The 20,759-nt window shown below is 37.1% G+C and overlaps 1 protein-coding gene across 1 annotated transcript in view; it reads right to left on the reverse strand.

The window, feature by feature from the left end:
- Positions 1–20,759, reverse strand: part of ADAM9 (ADAM metallopeptidase domain 9) — a 92,687-nt gene that overhangs the window by 64,115 nt on the left and 7,813 nt on the right. The window contains exons 2-4 of the mRNA XM_005897532.2: positions 16,110–16,207; positions 13,246–13,304; positions 4,408–4,486 (exon numbers count right to left, since the gene is read on the reverse strand). Coding sequence (XP_005897594.2) covers positions 4,408–4,486; positions 13,246–13,304; positions 16,110–16,207 — 236 coding nt within the window. The remainder of the gene's footprint in view (positions 1–4,407; positions 4,487–13,245; positions 13,305–16,109; positions 16,208–20,759) is intronic.

Genomic DNA, 20,759 nt, shown 5'->3' on the forward strand with positions numbered 1-20,759 from the left:
TATACATAAGAATAAGCTGCAGGATGGGGTGGGGAGGGAGGTTCAGGATGGGGAGATACATGTGCACTCATACGGAAGAAAAAAATTAAAAGAAGAAAAAGCTCCAAATGGATTAAGAATCGAACCACTAAAAAATATGAACCTATGCAAGAACTAAAAGAAAACATAGCTTAATTCCTCTTTAACCTGGTGTAGAGAAAGACTTTCTATCACTCAAAATCTTGATGTAACAGGAGGAAAGACTGATCATTTTTACTGCATTAAGAAAATAAAAAAGATTTTAAAACTTCTACATTAAAAGAAACACCAAGAAAAAGTAAAAAGACAACTCACAGACTAGAGGGAATTATTTGTAACTTTTATCATAGCTAAAACTGTACTATAGTATAATACAAAGAACTTTGAAACTTTAAAGGGGAAAGATTAAATCCAACAGAAGATGGTGCAAAACAGTTGAATAGACAATTCACAAAAGGTATAAAAATGCCCTTATATAAATGAAAAGACTTCAATTTCACTCATGATAAAGTAAGAACCTGTGCATCAATGCTGATGTAAACACATAAGAAGGAAAAACTCTTCTTGTAGGAGAAACCATCAATGCATACAGAGGCACTGATGAAGTTAGGGAAATCACCATTTTAACAACCACCATAACAACTGAGGCAAATATTAAATACTGAAGCCAGTGAGTAAATGGGATAGTTACAAAGCCTCAAAATATCTACCTAAAAGATTAACTAAAAAAGCAAAAACAGTAACTTCGCAGAGAAGAAATTGAGCAGATAACTCCTTAATAATTAACATTAACACTGTCAGTGATAAACTAAGCTAATTACAGGACATGCTCATGATATGATACAGGGAACCCTTCAGGGTGGATCCCTGCCAAAGGTGCATAACCTGAATCTGATTGTGAGTAAGTATCACAGAAACTCAAATTGCAGGACATTCTACAAGACGTCAGCCTATACTTTTCAAAAATGCCAATTTCATGAAATACAAGGGAAGACCAAGGATTTCCAGACTAAAAGGGATGGAAGACTGCTTGGTTCAACACATGAACTTGAATTTTCTTTCACTATAAAGTACATCATTAGGGTAATGGACTAAAACAAATATCAATAAGGTCTGTAATTGAGTAACAGTATTGCTTCAGTGTTAACTTCCTAATGCTGAGAACTATACTATGGTGACTTCTTTTGAAGTTCTTGCTTTTAGGATATTTACACTGAAGTATTTAAAGGGTAAAGGGACACCAGGTGTATAACATACTTTTCAGGGGGAAAAAATAGAGAGGAAAGGATAAAGTATGTATGATAAATGTTAACACTTGGAGAATGTAGGTGAAGGGTTTACATGACTGTTTTTCCTATTATTCCTGCAACTAATGTGAGAATTTCTGAAAAAATTTAAAAATTATGCACTAAACAACACAGGCTAAATTTCAACATTTTACAGCTTTTTCCAGTGTGGGGTTATTTACAACCACTGTTTTTCTTTCTAGCACTTTGAAGTTAAAGTCTAGCTTTGAGTTTGTCTTCTCACCAGAGGGGGAAAAAATATCTCTTCTATTACAGATGGGGTAGCACTTACAAAATAGTAACACAGTAACTCACAAAATTAAGTTTGTAAGTTAAATTTGTCAGTAAAGCTTCTCACTTCAATTACTATAGAAGGGCTCATCATTTGACATGACTGAAATTTAGCACTTGATCACTTACTCTACCAGCTTGATGGTATTTCTTTAATAACTTGGTTTTACCAAATATTTCTAAAACCTTCCATTTAGTTTTTAAAAAAACAACAAATCCTATTTTGCAAGTTTGCAAAACACCTAACTGCATCTGATGATTATACTAAAGGTAAAATGGCATAAACAGTTTGGAAACACACAAACTACACGCGAAAATACTCAACTACTGGAAGCAGAAGTACTCACAACTATTTGAGAATAACCTCCTACCACAAGAGCCAGAGAGCTTGGGGCAGTCTTTACAGAGCAAAGAGGGAGTTAGTTAAGGCACTTTCTAATGAACTGCAAGGTACCCAAAGGTCTAAGACTAATTTGGAGTTTTGACTTCACACAGCAACTCATATCAAGTGGTTATTAAAACTGTGTTTCTTTGTAAAAAATATGGCCTTGCAAAAGATGCTGAAAGCCACATGAGAGATTTACAAATTAATTTAAATAGAAGAATCACAAGGGAAAGCATTTACATTTTTCAGTGTGACTTAATTGCATTTTTAAATTAATTAATTTATTTATTTTACTTTACAATATTGTATTGTTTTTGCCATACATTGACTTGAATCCGCCATGAGTGTACATGTGTTCCCCATCCTGAACCTCCCACCCACCTCCCTCCCCATCCCATCCCTCTGGGTCATCCCAGTGCACCGGCCTCGAGCACTCTGTATCATGCATCAAACCTGGACTGGCAATTCAGTTCACATATGATATTTTACATGTTTCAATGCCATTCTTCCATATCATCTCACCCTCACTCTCTCCCACAGAGTCCAACTTAATTGCATTTTATTAACGTTAAATGTCTATGTCACCATGATATCTCACAATGTTATCACACACAGAAAAATCCTAGTACCAAAGTTTTAATTGCTAGCTCAGATCCACAGTCACAATTTTGTCTATCTGAATTCAGAATTATTCCATTTTTATCTATCTGAAACTATCTATATTCAATAGCCAATAAGTGAAAGGCTTCATCTTAGTTTATATTTTTCAAACACTCAAGAAAACATAATCACAATACTTTATAAAAGTTGCATAAATTTCCATGTAACTGAATCTATTTTTAGCAGTTTTAAGCATATAAACTTTCAATAATAGCAACAAAAAGTATTTACTGAATTCATAGTTGTTAGACTGACTAGTAAATATCTTACCAGTATTAACTCATTTAAACTTCTAATAACCACATGAAGTTACAATTATTATTACCATTTTAAGGTGAGGACACTAAGGCACAAACAGGTTAAAGAAACTTGACCAGCAAATAAATAATAGACACAGGAATCAAGTCCAAGCAGTGTGTCACCAAAATCCAGGCCAAGAAACCTCTCCAAGAGAAAAAGAACGCCTTTTTAAAAAACCACTGCTTTCATTGAGTTGCATAAATTATGTGGTCTTTGGTCTTATGCTATAGTAATCTTCAGAAGGATGACTGGGTGGATGGATGGATGAATGGATGATCTGCGGTCCGGATAATGCTATCAATACATTTAAACTGCTCTACTATTTTGCTGTTCAACACCAGACAAACAATAAAACAAATAAAACACGCACTTTTCAAAAAAATAAAATAAAATAAAACAACGAACAAACAGAACACTAAGATAAAAAAAATCAGAAAATTGGCCAGAAAAGGATAGGTCTAAGTCAGCATTGCCTTTTTTTAAAAAAGTCTCATAAATCATCTAAAATAAAGCTTTGCCTTCTATTTATTTGCAGAGTACTGCAAAAGTACAAAACTAACACAACTCCATCTAGCAAAATTTAACAAAACTCAGAGGAAAAACAATACATGCTTAACAGGGGTAAATATTTCTCCTGAAAACTATAGCAAAATAAATAATAATAATAACAGATAATACCTAACTGCTAAAAGGGACTTTAAGACATTATTTCCAACTAAAATTAGAAATGCTTCTGCTCTAAATAAATAATACATAAAGCCAAAGTCAACATCTGTCAATTATTTCACATATTCCTCCAGTTGCATCTTCAGGAATACTCTGTTCTCTAATGCAGAGAGGACCACACTTCTTTTCTCAACAAAAAAGTAGAATATCTAATAGCAAACAAGTGCTTGTTCTTCGGGCTTCCCTGGTGGCTCAGATGGTAAAGCGTCTGCCTGCAATGCATGAGACCGGGGTTCGATTCCTGGGTCGGGAAGATCCCCTGGAGAAGGAAATGGCAATCCACTCCAGCACTCTTGCCTGGAAAATCCCATGGATGGAGAAGCCTGATAGGCTACAGTCCATGGGGTCGCAAAGAGTCGGACACGACTGAGGGACTTCACTTCACTCACTAATGGTAAGTCTAATTAAACTAATGGTTTAATAAGGAAGTTGAGATGTGCTTTATTCATCAAGTTTCAGCAAAATCAAAATATAAATCAAACTTTTCCCCTTCATGATCAGTAAGGTAGAAGATTATTTTCCTGGTCTTTTAAAAAAACACTTGACCATGAAGAACCAGAAGAGCTATAAGGTACAGTTTAATCTATGTCAATGTACCCACCACTCCCACCCCAGGACAACACCATATATTATCATATCAAAGGACGCCCTCAAGTAACAGTCCAGAGCAGCTGAAGAGAATGCACTTTAAAATTATAATTGTTTTAAATTCTGTATATGGTCAAGAGGAAAATAAATTACCTGTATACTAGGGTGGTCAGAGATCAGAGCCCCTTCCTTGTTGTAGGTATAAACTACAAAATCTTTGGGTAAAAGGTCTCTGCAGGAAGAATAAAACATACCATATAAGATTATTTTATCTCTTTACAGCTAAGAAAACAACTTTTATAAGACATTATTCCTAGTAGAGATGAGCAGGAATAAAAACATTCACCTGATAAATTGTTGTTTAAAGAAGGAGCTGCCATAAAACATAAAGCCCATGAATGCACTTGCATCTGAAATCGTGTACATTCCAATCAGAAAGAAATGTTTGAGTTGTGCATCTGTTCTCATGGTCATAAAACACTGGTTGCAAAAAACATTTGTAATGTCCTTAAAGTTTTCTGATTCGTCTCATAGGAAAAGTATAAATTTGGTTACATGGTACATCATATTTCCAGAAGAAAATAAATTATTTTACCCTCTTTTAAATGTCCTGGATAAAGAAGCAGCACTCATTGCCTTTAATCTCTAAGTACAGGGGCAAAATTTCTGTCCATTATTTAAAGAAGCAATTATTGCTGATCCTTGAATCTTCCTCCCATGTTAAGGGAGATCCACAGTGTAAACCACACGTGCAAAAACAGGGTTAGCTTTATTACAAAAAAAAAAATCCAATGACACTTGTTGAAGACAGTAAGGTCGACTTTATTATTGGTATTAAGTATAGGGACCACCTCAAAGACATTTTACAGCGGGGTGGGGAGAAAGAGCAGGCTCAACTGCAAATACAGCATGGGCAATTGGGATTTTTTAGCCAAGGAGCACAGTGGGGGTCAGTGGATGGAAAACTCCTAAGAGGAAACATCAGGGGTGAGGAGCATTCTGGCTAAACCAACCTAACGGATTCTTGCTGAAGACAAGCCAGGGTAACCAGACATCACTGGGCGGGGAAGTGGGGTGGAAGATAAAGAACTTGATCAGACACCAGAGTGATCAGATATGGAGGGAGAGGGGAAATTCTTTCTAAAACTAGATTTTACAATAAACCACACTGATAGGCCTTAGAGAAGGTTCTGAAACCTGACTGAAGTTTGATCAAGCAAAAAATCTTTGTCAGTCTCCTCTCTTGTTTAAGGAAAGAAATGATATTCTTCTTTCCTCTGAATAACACAAGCCAATTTCCTCATTCAGTTGTCTTTTGTTGATTACAGACCAGCTGAATCATCTGTTGGAACTTGGTAGAAGGGGATATTTACTGGGTGGAGCTAGCAGTCAGGCAGTTAATGAGGGGAGTTGTTATGAAAATAAAAGAAAAACAAGGCTGAATGGTTAGAAACCAAGTTTCTGAGCTCAGTTGGCAGCCATCAAGATTTTTTTTAAACTTGAGCTTAGGGCATCTTCGAGCTTCCCTGGTGACTCAGATGGTAAAGCATCTGCCTGCACTGCGGGAGACCCAGGTTCAATCCCTGGGTTGGGAAGATCTCCTGGAGAAGGAAATGGCAACCCACTCCAGCACTCTTGCCTGGAGAATCCCATGGACAGAGGAGCCTGATGGGCCACAGTCCATGAGGTCACAAAGAGTCGGACACGACTGAGCGACCTCACTTTCACTTTCTTTAGGGCATCTTCAGTTGGTACAGTGAAAGCAGCACTGGCCACCTGACAAATTGTCCTGGTTTGAATGTCACTGGTGACAGCATCAGGTATTCTGATGAACTTCCTGAGAGGCCCACACCACAGAAGGCATAAAGATTGCCTACACGTGATCTGTTGAAACAGCCTTTTTTTGAAGGCTCCATCAATCTTCCAGCTGCAGCTTAGAGTTACAAGAAAAGGGCGATTTTAGTTCTCAATGACTCCAAGTCAGAAAGGATAAAAATTGGAAATGATAACTTAGAGGGTTATAGCCAGATACTGAAGGAAACTAGAAGAATTCGGGATTTGGTAAAGCTGGCAAAATATGCAAGATGAAAGTAGCAATGGTTCACTACAGGTTTCCATTGAAACAAACAAAAAAAACCCACATTCTTTCTATAGTCACCCCCATTTCTGTGAAAGATAAAGTAAGACTAATTTGTTTGCACATAAGTCTGGTCTCATTAAATCTGGCCTAGTTATTCATATAAGTACAGTAAAAACAGTGATTGACCATATAGTATTTCATTTGAATTTGCTTTGCTAGAGCATTTCAGAAGGAACCAACAACTCTTACGGCTAGGAGGCTAAGTCAAGAACTTGCCACCAGATATGCCTACAATATCTATATATTTGGGTAAACTTTCTTATTGAGGTCCCCCAAATATCCTGAGGTTCCTGGCCCTGCCACAAGTGATCTTCCTTACTCACCTGTAAGGCAGGAAATCCTGTAAGCCAGAACAAGCCAGTTTTTCCAAGGGGAGCTGCATAAACAATTACCTTCTTAAAGTCAACCTTAGTTCCTTAAAGCTATCTAGTCATATCTGATTCAACACACATCATTCCCAAATACGACATTGTAATCAAAGCCTTGGTAATAAAACCAACAAGGGCAGATTTTTAACTGACTTATGCAAATAACTTATACTGCTATGAAAAATAAGATGCATTAACATATCAAATAAGCCTTATTAGTTCAGTATCCCTTTTTGTAAGGAGAGAGACAAATCCTTTGAGATTTTCCAAGATGCATTTGAGAAATCTCAAAGTTAGTTTGAGGTCAAAAAGACTCCAACTAGAACTTGATTTGTGGAAACTGTCAAACATGCCAAAAGGTTTCAACATTTGACTAAACTGGACCACAAGTGTCACTGTGAAACAACACTTAACTGTCCATTTAGCCAAAGTCACAATTAAAAAATTTCAAAGACAAACACAGGAAGCTATATAGTTATTTAGAAAAAAAAAAAAAAACTCTTAGTTCTCTTAATACTGAGAAGATTTGGTTTTCTCACATAATCAAAGACCTGATAAACACATGTCACATAGGAAATTATCTTAAAACACATCTTATCTTCTCAAGCTATGTACTTAAACGTAAAGAGAAACAACTAAACCAATAATCTAAGAAAACCCTGTTATAACAGAAAAAGAAAACCAAATTCTGGTTTTGCATCAATGTACTATTAATACTAGGCAAATTAAACAAACAAACAAACCAAAAAACCTTACAAATAAATCCATCCAACAATAGCCAATTTTGACCACACAAGGAAAGATTCTTTTTCCAAGGTCCCTTTTCCACAAATTTTTTTATATCACTCAGTTTTTGTTCCACATTTTTCTTCTTTGTCATTCTGGAACAACCATTTATTCTACTTTGGGACAAAATTATTCTTTTTCCCTTAGTAAAACATATTTTTTATATCCTTCCTTATCAAAAATACACCTTATTTTCCTTGCTTATAGTTTGTTTTCTTTACTTTTATTATTTCTAATAGCTTCATTTACGTATGTTGATTAGATTTTAGTCATTAGTAATCCTAATTTTCAGTAAAAGCTAAAAAGCAGGCAACTGCAAACTGTCTGCTACATGCTATCATTCTGTAGAAAATTTATGAATACATTATTTCATAATTTCTTGAGATGTATCTTTTTCATAGTATAATTTCTCATGCTTATCAACAGACACAAATACATTAGCTTCTCTATACCACATAAAAACAAGATGCCAAAGTAAATAAAATTAAATTTCTCTTCAGCAATTAATATTTCAATATTTTATCGTATTTAGAAATTATCTAGTCAGTGATTATCCATCTTTAATTTAGTATAGCTTTTAGGTTTCAAGTTATGAAAAAAAATTTTTAAATCATTTTTAAGGAGACATAAAACTTAATTACCATTGAAAAGTTCACTTATTAACTTCTATGTCACTTACATCTCTTTATTTTATTTGTTCTGAACAATTATTCTTGAATGAGTCATGAAAATTTCATGAGCCAGTAATTAAACAAAACTAGCTAGCTTAAGTTTTTTTTCTTATTGACAAATCAGGCAAGTATCCAAAAATAAAAAAAATCACAAAAGCAAAAAAAAAAAAAAAATTATATATTTATGGTTCTTCCCCCTTTGTTTTTAGCTGCCATGCTTGACATCAAGCAATTCCTTTTTTTATTATACATCTTGTTCTTTGGGTCAATTTATAATTTATAATCTTAAACATCTGGTAGAGATAACATAAGCTTATCTGAATAGTAAACAAAGGTAGAAAAAAATTGCATATCTGCATTACGTATTTAATACTGACAACTCTGAAGCTGTCAGAGTTTATCAACAATTGTATCTACACTATAAAAACCGCTAAAAGATTATTCGAGATCATGTGAACTTAAAAAATAACTTGGGTTAGTGTCTGTATTCCCAAGAGTTTTATGAAAATAATTTATGTAAGTGCTCATTCCACCTCTAAACCTATTTGAATTGGATATTTAAGGGATTTTATAAGTTAATGTGATTCATTTCCAGCAGGAATAAACTATTTCACATGTATACATACACATAGACATATATAAACATACAGACAGACACAAATAGAAAACATGGCTTTCATTTTAAAATTTTAGCCATGAGTTAGTAAAGCAGCAATATAATCTCAGTGGTTTATCACCATTTTGTATTTTCAACTGAATTGACTCTGGCAAATAAAACAAGTTAAGGTTACCTGCCTATCAGTATTTCTGGAGGAGATTTTTAAGATTTTCTTTCACCATGGTAAGTAATCTTCCTTTGCCGTGGTCTAATTTTTAGGCAGGTGACTGAGGAAACATCTAACTGCTTTCTGGATGTTTCCAAAACCCATGTAAGTCATACAACCTATTTCCATTTGCTCTTTTCAGACTCAAGTAGAGTTATTTTCAGAGCTACTTGAGTTTCGTGAGAGCCCCTGATGGAGGGCAAGGAACTAAAAATGAAAATGACTGTGGGAAGCTGAGGCGCTGCCATGGAAGTTGAAAGTCTGAAGTCTGTCAGGGGTAGACAGAGGGATGTAGGAGGTGGGGGTTCGAAATGGGACATATCAAAGGATCTAGGGAATGGGGTGGTGGGGGAGACTGATGGTAGCAGAAAGAGGAAGGAGGAGCAGAAGCAACAAGGAGGAGCAGTCAATCCAGGAAGCTCTCAAGTTTCCCAAAGACACCAGCAAAGTTTCAAATTATGCTCAGCAAAACATGTTAAGAAGAAAGGAAGCAGACAGAGCTGGCATAGCAGAGTCAGCAGGATGGGAGAAGAGGTGGTTTAGTTGGCTGAGAAGTTCCAATGGGAGAAGCCAGATACAAGAAAGAGAAAAAAGAGACCTCACATAGAGCCAAGAGGAAGGGACTTTCAGCCCAGGGAGCCAGGGAGTAATCCCCAATCAGAACAAGGAGCCAAGGAAAGCTGCCAGCCCAGGAAGTACCTGTCGAAAGAAGCCTGGCACTCTGACCCAACTTCAGAGCATACACTCAAAACCTTAAGAATCAAGTCTGTCTTTACCAGTTTCGGTGGACATTTGTCTGGAGCAAAGGTTCAGGAATCAGACTCACCAAAGGATCCCCGATCAGTCAGGACTGAAGATGAGGGCTTTGAAGGTGTCCAGAGTGAGAGGTCAGGGGTCCAGTGATGAATCTGATCCTACCTGAGTCATGCCACCATGACTGTCAAAGAAAAAAATATTCCACGACACTTGTTAAAGATGGTGAAGCCAATCTTATTTGGAGCTTGGCAGAAGTTATGGGGACCACTCTAATGGGATTTTATAGTGGGGGAGAGAGGTCACGCTCAACTCCAAGCATAGCATGGGCAGGTGGGAATTTGTACCCCATGAGCAAGGTGGGAGGTCAGTGGGTACAAAATTACTAAGATGAAACACCGGGGTGAAGGAGACTCTGGCTAAACCAATCAAAAGGATTCTTACTGAAGACAGACCATGGTGATCAGACATCACCTGGGAAGGATGGTAGAAGCTAAGGGTGGGGGGGTTCTTGCTAACCTCACTTGGCAGGGTTCTTGCTAAAACCAGATTACCTCCAACAAAGTGTACAGATGGGGCCCAGGAGAAGGTTCAGTAGCATGACCAAAGTTAGGTCAAGCAAAGGCTCTGCATCCTTCGCAGCAGAATTGGAGCAGCAATATACTTATCTTCAGGGCTTATGGACAAGTCAGGGATGCAAGGTGCCAGCTAGTGGTTTATAATGCAACTCTTAAGGCTCTAAGTCTCCAGGCGTCTATAGACTGTTTTAAGAGATGGAAAGATGGATGGTTGGCATGCCGTTTAATCAGTTACACAGCCTGACTTTAGCCACGTGACCAGTATGGTATAAAACAACCCCCTTGGTAAACACATGCCTGGGCTACCCTGAAAAGGTGACGATTCACTCATATCTCAGTGATGTGTAATCTGAAGCCACGTGCACATCTGTACAACTGAGAAAGGACCCCAAGGGACTCCGTTTGGAAGTTCTTAAACCTTCGATGATTTCCTCTGCTGTCTTCGTCCTGAGTCCTTTCCCCTTTACCTTTATGAAAGTCTCCTTGAGTGAGCTCGGGAGAGCCTGTGGAGTCCTGAGTCGTTTCAGTTATTCAACCACGTTCAATCGCTGCCCCGTCTCTCCTCTCTCCCCAACATATACACACTCTTTGCTCCCTCTGGTGGTGAATTTAAAAAGAATAAACTGAAGAGGGTACTTGGCCTTGCTCTGCCCTTCTTCCTCCTTAGAAGTCACTGCCTGCCAGTGGGAACAAACTCCACCGTGCTCCTCTAGGACAAGGACTGCCATGGTGCACAGCGCTGACATGAGTGGCTGAATCTGCCTAATCCAGGGTTCAGGACTCACAGGTCCATTGGGCTCTCATTCTCTGGTAAATCCCCTAACCCAGCCTTCATCAACCATGAGAGGGATATTTTAACCTTCTATCTAACTCACTCCTTTATTTTATCTTTAAATTTTTTCAGCACAGGGAGAGAAGAGGTGTGCTATCTTCTGCCACACAACCCCCCAGTCCCAGCCAAATACCCCAACGTAAGTAATTATGTACATCCCCCTGTAAGGAGGCTTCATTGTTTTCACCAAGAGATTCATGGTCCAAAACAAGGTAGGCCCTGGGAGGAAAAAAGTAAGCACTCAAACATACTCACTTCTTCACTCAGAGCCATAATAGGCTATCTACCCTAACTCTTTCTCACTAGTGATCATTAGCTTTGATGACTGCTTCTCAAAGACATTCAAAGACCTGGCAACTCTCAACAAATGCCTGAAAAAGTACCATTTGCCCCCCAATTCAAGAGGCATAGGAATGTAGACACAACATCACACACACACATATATATCACTAGATATCAGGTCAAATGACTAGGATGTGTGCCCCTTTTACAAACTATGTGATGCTGAGTAAATCAAGTGAACTTCCTGAACCTTAGCATTCTGAGTCTGAAGCAAGGACCACAAGACTCCTCTATTATCAAATTGATATGATAGTCTAATAAATGACATACAGCTGAGGAAAATACTTTATAAGCTGAAACTAGGAGAATATAAGAAACTGTTATTATGTTGAAATCGTTTTAATTTCCATTTCCTATAGAAAGAGTAGAAAATATTTATATCTATTAAAAATTCTTGTACACAGTGACATCATTACATTGGAGACAAGCTGGACTTCAGAAGTTCTGAGAAAATTAATAAGTAATACAATAAAAAGTACCGGGTACAGTGCCCAGGACACAAAGCGCCTCTCTGTCCGAAAGAATCTGTCGCAGTGCCTAAAGCCCTGCCAGAGAGATCTCACTCTCTTCAGCTCAGCATTCTCTTCTAAGATAAAAAGTGTTATTCAAACTTGAGGGTCAGTAAAAAATCGCCCAGGATGGAAGCTTGTTAAAACACAGATAGCTGTGACACCTCCCCAAATTCTGCTTCATTCCAGGGGTGGACCTGAGAATTTGCATTTCTAGAAAACTCCCAGGAGCTGCTGCTACTGGTTCTGGGAGACATCTCTGAGCAGCACTTTACATCCCGTCAATCACACCTCCATGTAAATGGGTCTATTAGGCTGCTTTTTTCTGAAATCTCTCAAGAAAAGATACTGGAAGTTTAGCTTCATAAGAAAAGGAAGACAGGGAAGGATGGGCCACAAGACAGTGGTTGGCTCAGCACAGTCAGAAGCATAGAATTTCAAAAAAGCAACAGAGGTACACAGATTACCAAGGCAGGATCAGGTGAAAATATGCCAAAACTAAAAAGGAGGGCGAGAGACCACTCTTATGGACTGAATGCTTGTGGCCCCTCCAAAATTCCTATGCTGAAGCTTTAACCTTCAGTGTGGCTATACTTGGAGATGGGGCCCACTAAGGAAATTATGGTTAAATGAGGTGATAAGGGTGGGGCCCTAAGCCAATGGGATTAGTGTCCTCATAAGAAGAAACACCAGAGAGCTCGCTCCTCCATCTACCCCGCTTCTGTACACAAGCCAAGGAGAGATCACGTGAGTGCCAGCCAGAAGGGTCTGCACCCCGAGAAGAGAGTCCTCACCAGACATTAATGCTGGCACCTTGATCTCAGATTTCCAATCCTGGGAGAAAATAAGTGTCTGTTATTGAAGTCTGTAGTATTTCACTGTGGCACCTCTAGCAGACAGATAAAGCTACTAAAGACTTCTTTACCACCTGCTCAGTGGTTTGTTGGGCCAGTCATGATTTTAAAGTTTTCTTAAGTACAAGCTTCTCTTCCTTTATTTTAGATTTATTTTCCTTTGCTTAAGTGTCAGTGGAAATGCAAAATTGTAGGGATTTTTCCATACTTCTACTCTTATTAGTCTCACCTTCTTAACAACCTACTAAGCAATATCTAACTAGAAAAGAAACCCATATAGTATTGAAAAAAGAAAAAAAATTACCAAAAAGGCAAAGTAAATAAAATTTCTTACTTATTCCTTTCCAAGTGAATTATATGCTCTTTTCCTTCAGCTTGAATGACATAAGATACCTATATGCACAAAGGAGAAAAGAACAATAAAACACTATCTTCTAAATAACTTTGCAACAACAGGTATTTAGGTATTTAAAGGACACTAGAAATTCCATCCTGAATGAAAATAATTTGGTACTGACTGGAACTCCTTTATGAAACAACCTGAAATATGCCCATAAATAATAAAAATGGACTCTGATCACCCCTATCTTCTTTTAATAACCTATAGTGGAAAACGACCCACATGTTTATCTAAAGTCTTCTTCAATTCATTTACAATTGCAATTGTGCTATAACTTCAGGGATTATTTTTAATAAATCCATTCCTGTATTACCTATAGTAAAAAGTAATTCTTCCTTTTGTTTAAATCTAATGAACCTCTTAGTTTCAGAAGATTATCCCTTGTTCTGGGTATCTGAAAGCTAGATGAAATTAATACACTTTTATGACTTTACATCTTCACAGGACTTAACACATTTCATCGGTTCTAAACTTACTTTCCCCCCCCTCACATCTCTGTGAACATCTCTGAAATTGGGACACATCGTACACAGGCAAAGTAGTCTAACTGGCAGCAGTCTGTTTCTTTCTTAATTACCGGCACGTTAAATAACAGTGTACCTCATGAAGACTGTGTCTCAGAATCAAAGAACTGAGATAAGTCAACTTGCATATCCTCTGTTTGTGGGAGCCTCTTCTCTACCTTAAACATTAAAATAACTTCCCCAGTGACTTACCGTTTCATTAGCCAGAAGCACTTAATGTGATCTCTAGAAACTTAATTCTAATAAAAAAGACAATCATGGAGGGACTCAATGAACAATAATATTATCAGAAGTGTCCTTATTATTAGAATTAATAATTAAATAATAAGTGCTTATTATTCTCCCTACTGCTTCTGGACTCCAAGTTAACACTTTGCCAAGAAACAGCAGGATCCACTTTCCTCAGGTACTTCAGCATCTGATTCCTAAGGCTGAGACCGGATCCACGTCCTAGGGTTCTACTTCCAAATTCTGCGTGGGGATCTCCATCTCCAGAGGCAACAAAAACACCAATCTCCTTGCACAGTTTTGGCATGTGTCTTTCTATTCCTTTCTGCTCTTGGGCAAATACAGGATATAAAAACACCACTGTCATCTCCCCTGAGAAGAATTCTGAGAATTTATGATAGTACATTCTTCCCCCAAATAGCTGCCTGCGTTGCTCATTCCCTTCCTTCTGGTCTTTGTTCTCCTACAGAGTCACCTTCTTAGGAAGGTCTTCCCGGGCTGTCCTATTAAAAAACACAAACCCTCCTACCCCTCAACCCCAGTTCCAATACTCCCCAGTTCCTTGCTGCTTTAATGCTCCCCACAATGATTATTACCATCTTGCGTGTGTGCTAAGTTGCTTCAGTCGTGTCCGACTCCATGCAACCCTATAGACTGCAGCCTGCCAAGCTCCTCTGTCCATGGGATTCTCCAGGCAAGAATACTGGAGTGGGTTGCCATTTCCTCCTCCAGGGGATCTTCCTGACCCAGGGCTCAAACTCACATCTCTCATGTCTAACCTGCACTGGCAGATGGGCTCTTTACCATCTTAAGTAATCTCTATTATTAATCTTACAATTATATTACCTATTTGTCTCTGTCTCTCCTCCCATGAGAATGGAAGCTCCACAGGGACATAATTCTGTCTGTTTCGTTCACATCATATCCCTAGGGCTTAAATGGTGCTTCCACCTCTTTCCCGATTATTTATCAGGGTACATATGGGACATTCACTACAATCCCAAGTATCTATGAGTGCAAAGCTGATGAAGATCATCAGAGACAGGATGAAGCAGAAAAACACTGTCCCTATGCTACTAAGTGAAGGGGGAAAATAACAATGAAAACACAAATTGATAAAGGCAAAACAAAATTAAAGAGGAGAATGTCCAGTTCAAAACAAAGCAAGGAAAAATTATAAACCGTTCCACTGGAAGGAGATCTTAGAGTTATATACTCCTTACTTATAAAGAAGTAAATGAAGACGAATGATCTACCCAATCCATGGTAATGCCCAGAGGGAGGGTAACTCTGAAAGTTCCTGATGTTAACTACAGTGTACTCTTCACTCTGCCTAGTCCCTAAACAATGTACGACCTATCTCATAGCTAGAAATACTTTGTCAATTTAGAGGTAATATGCTAAACTCTTTATCCTCATCACTTGTTACTGGTAAATCATAATAAAGTTAAATTATATTTCGATGAAGTTGAAAGGTTTGCAAAATCAGTTGATATCCAAATACATTATTTCTGAACTTTACAATAAGAGAAAAATAGTATTGAAAAATAATTTTTGTGCACTGTTAGTATAGTATGTTTCTTCCGATATGGCAATAAAACTCACTTTTGCAAACATCCCCAGATATAAAAATACATACATATAACACACATTCTCCAGTGTCAGTGAAGATTCAGCATACAGTACTCTACCTGTCATACACTAAGAGAGAGGTGAACTCTTGTTGTAAGAAGAACACTGTAACCATCACCAGTCAGGTAACGGTCAGAGGTCTATGTAACCAGCATCCTATACTGGTCACAGACTTTTATTTAACTGACTATTTCACCCACTTATGTTTCAAGCTGATTATTTTGTCTTTAAAAAAAAAAAAAACAAGCTACTAAGAATCAGTATGTCACTTTTACTAGAATAATGTCCAATGGACACAAGTGCCATAAGCATGGGTCAACATTACTCACTGAACCAATCAGTGATGAAAATAACATTATTGTCTTAAAATGAGTGAAACTGAAATACATACATATTTCTCAAGAGATAACTTACCTGCTCTGAGAAGGGCCTAGGGGCTTCTCTTCGTTCTCGAGTTAATTTCCAAGGTGTTATAATTTCATAAGAAGAGAGATGGGAGGTCTGTTGAAAGCCTACAGAATAAGGAACAACAAACATAACAATTGAACCTGAAAAACTACATTCCCCCTAAAATACAATGGAAATCAAAAGCCAAATATTCAAAAAAAAGAGCTGAGTGTTCAATTCATAGAAAAATCATCTGACATTCTCACATTAAAATAGGTATAGTTTTAGAACTTCTCTGGTGGTCCAGTGGTTAAGACTCTATCTGACAATGCAGGGGGTGTCGGTTTGATCCCTGGTCAGGGAATTAAGATTCCACATGCCATGCAGCACAACCAAAAGATAAGAAAATAACAAATTAGTAATAAAAAATAAAATATTCAGTTTTATATAAAGTTTTATAGGAAAATAGCAAAATAGCAATATACCAGATAGTATAAAGGGGAAGAAATGTATTTCTTAAAAACAAGGATGTTAGCCTTTATCCAAACAGTATATTCACAGCAATCATTTTCAAATAATTTTTTAGCTATAAATCCTAACCCTCTGTCTTAAAAGAAATCTTAAGATATAAACAAAAGGAAAAAAAAAAAAATGCTAACATGGGGAAATGGAGTGAAGGCTCTGTTCACTTCTCTCTCATTTCCTACCTTCACCCAACATGAATGTCATCCCGAGATGGTATGGGGATGCCTAAAAAATGGTCAAGGATGGTAAAAGGAAAAAGTTACTTTTAATGCCTGATGTATTAACTCTAATAAGTAAATTGCTAACAATGTAGCAATTATCTCCAATGAAATTACTGCTATTAATCTGTTCTAAAAACTTGAATAGTTAAAATATATAAAAAATGAAGAACTCAGAACCATCATACAAGACTTTCTCCCAATTCCAACCCGTACAGCTCATCACAGAGTGGAATCACAGCTGAACCGGCTGAACCGGGTCTGGCTTCTAAAATCATCATTTGAAAGGGGAGAGAGGTAAACTAGGAGTGCGAGTGCGGAGCTCACAGATACACACCACTGTATGTAAAACAGATAGCAACAAGGAACAACTGAAAAGAATCTGAAAAAGAATGAATATACATGCATATATATATATATATATATATATATATATATATATATATAACTGAATCACTTTGCTGTACACCTGAAACACATACAACATTGTGAATCAACCATACTCCAATAAAAGCTAAAAAAAATAAAAATAAAATAAAGGACCTTATGTTACTGTATAGCACATGGAACTAAATTCAATATCTTATAATAATCTATAATAGAAAATAATCTGAATATATATAACTGAATCACTTTGCTGGAAATAACACAGTATTGTAAGTCACCTATACTTCAATTTTAAAAAGTAAGATCTACCTAGAAGAATAAAAATGAAAATAAATAAGTAAATAAAACAATGAGCACAAAGTCATCTTGTTTCATTGTCACTGAAGTAATCAAGCAGGATTCATGTATAAATGCAAAATTTTATTGTTAGGATCCTATTTGGTACTTTTAAAATTACCAAAGGTATTAAATAATCATGTATTATTTGAAAAATAACATAACTATAAAAAAATAAAGTCATCACTTAAGCAAAATTTGGACATAATTAAAACAGGCTATATAAATCCCTTAGGGAGACACACCCCCATGCTGGCATCTGATACAGTCTCATTTTAACACTGCATAGATATGTGAAAATCTTGAGGAATTAGTGTTAATTTTTTAAAGTGTAATAAGCCTACTGTGGGTAAGGTTTTCTTTAAAAGTCCTGATGTCATAGAGATTCATTCTAAATATTCAAGGGCAAGATGACATGATATCCAGGATTTTCATCCAAATAATTCAGTGTGCGTTTGAGGGATCAGACACATATGAAATTATATTAAAATCTGGATTATATTTAATTATATTAAAATCTAGGTACACAGGAGTTCGTTACTTTTTTTTTTCCTTTTGGCTGCGGCATGCGGGAATCTTTGTTCCCTGACCAGGAATCAAACCTGCGCCCCCTGCAGTGGAAGTGCAGAGCCTGAACCACTGGACCACCAGGAAAGTCCCTTTTTTTCTTTCTTTTTCCTTTTTATTACTCTTCTCTCTACTGTTGTGTATGTTTAAATTTCTTATAGTAAAATAATATTTTTAAAAGTAATAATCTATAGGGAGTAGAAGGAGGGGAGAGACTTTTATTTTTACCTTCACTTCATAAACTCTGTATTATTTATAATCTCTATGAAATGTTAAAAATACAACACGTATCCTATATATGAAACCACAGTGCATGCTAAGTTGCTTCAGTCATGTCCAATTCTGTGTGACCCTATGAACTGTAGCCCACAAGGCTCCTCTGTCCATGGGATTTCCCAGGCAAGAATACTGGAGTGAGTTGCCATGCCCTCTTCCAGGGGATCTTCCCCATCCAGAGATGGAACCCATGTCTCTTTTGCCTCCTATACTGGCAGCTGGGTTCTTTACCACTAGCACCACCTGGGAAGCCCTGAGACCATGATGCTGATGGTTTAATTGCTCAGTCGTGTCCAACTCTTGTGACCACATGGACTGCAGCCCTCCAGGCTCCTCTGTCCATGGGATTTTCCAGGCAAGAATATCAGAATGGACTGCCATTTCCTTTCCCATATATGAGACCATAAGGTGTGTCATAAACAAACATGTATCATAAGTAAACATACCAAGCTTGTTTAAAGCAGTTACCACGATGGAATAGAACTACACAGTAATGAGATAAGGACTCAGACTTTTATTTCCTGCACTCAAGCCTGACTGTATTGTTTGAATTTGTTTTTATAATGAGTATTCTGAAACCCCAAATTACTGCTGAAATTAAAAGGGGAGGAAAAAAGGTGTTTGTTCAACTTAAAAAAAAAAGCATAAACTACTTAAAGTACTGATTATCTAGAATCTCAGCACCTAATTTCTACCCATCAGTCTCATTAACTTCACATCTAGATTATGACACCTTCTACTCCCACTCACCTTCTTTCCATCCAAACTCTTAACGGTCATTCATTCCTTAACTGCCTTACGTCCCTCAGAGGTCTCAGATGCAGATTAAAATGAAGTCTAACCTTCCACAAAACACCACTGTCCAATAAAATGTCTATAATCTTGTCTAGTTTAAAATTTTTAAAGATACAATGTAAACAGGAAAATATAACTTATTTCATGTTCAATACAACATGTCACACTAACAGTTTTCAAACTCTTTACTCTGTTTGGCATAATAGCAACCAAATGGGGCTTCACATCATCACATAAAAATACTAGAAATGGACTCCAATACTCACAAAAGCAATCAGGGGCTGATTGACATAAGGCATCCTTATGATACGCTATGACAAAATATCCCTCAGATATTTGGAGTTGTCAGTTGGGAGCCATCTCAAAAGAAATTCATGGCCTTAACAGATGCAGGTTTCAAAGCACTAAGTAAAAATATCCTTAATCCTAAATTAACTGAGGTATAGAACTATTCCCTCGCCCAAAATAAACCTTTCAAGGGCCTTCAGTTTTCTCAAACTCCCTTAATACTTTTGTTCTAGATCATGGTCATTTGTTCAACTACTAGGTCACTCTAGAAGTAATGATAGGAATAAAATGCTTTCCATGGGTAACAGATGAGAAGCTGTGTGTGATGAAAAGTCAATCATTCTGTGCATTTATATGCATTTCCTGAGATTCTATAAACATTTAAAAATAAAAGATTTTTTAAGTAAACCATTACAGGCAAGGATATAAATGTTAGTAGGCTCAGGGAACTGTTACGCTAGGAGCTAAACCATATGCAACTCAACTGAAATTTCTTTGTTACAACTCAGAAACAAACATCACAGAGAAAAAGAAATACCTCAGAAAAGATAACTACAAATGAGCAGGCACATATCTAAAGAGCTCTCACACTGAAACCTGTAAAGGTCAGGACTAATTTCCAACCAGGACTGAAGCTATGGATTTTTTTTTACCAAGATTGTTAGCAAAGAATGAAAATCCAATAAAGGAATATGACACATCCTTTCCTTCCATACATTTTCAACCACAATTCTTGTTTTGGATAAGAAAGCAAAATTAATCATTTATCTTTTAAAGGCTTTCACAACTACATCAGACCAAAATAACTTCTACACATAAGAGCTATTATTCTGTTACTGACTTCTAGGTTTTAAAATCCAAAGATCCACTTTCTGAGTGTCTTAGGAGTTCAAAACATCATAAGAAATGCACATATTATGGTTATGTCATTCAAAAATAAATATACACTAGTTGTATGAAAACCCTCCTTCCCATATTTTTTCAACACTCCTTTATCACTAGTCTTGGCTTATTTATATTCTTTTTCCCGTTCATACCTTGCATACATTTTCCCCAAATTCCTTTTATTTTTCAGTCTTTAATTAGTAGCCCTTTCTCATGGGAATCAAAAGACCAAGTTTCCCATATCACTGTCAAGGACGTGCATCCACATTATTTGTACTACAAAGCTTCAGCCTCAGCACTATTGACATTTGGGGCCAGAAAACTCTTTGCTGTGGGTGTCTTGCTGGCCAAAGCAGGGTGGTGAGGACCTCTACCCACCCTATCCAGAAGCTCCACTGGT

Source organism: Bos mutus, chromosome 27 (assembly GCF_027580195.1).
Source record: "Bos mutus isolate GX-2022 chromosome 27, NWIPB_WYAK_1.1, whole genome shotgun sequence".
NCBI classification, from domain to species: domain Eukaryota; kingdom Metazoa; phylum Chordata; class Mammalia; order Artiodactyla; family Bovidae; genus Bos; species Bos mutus.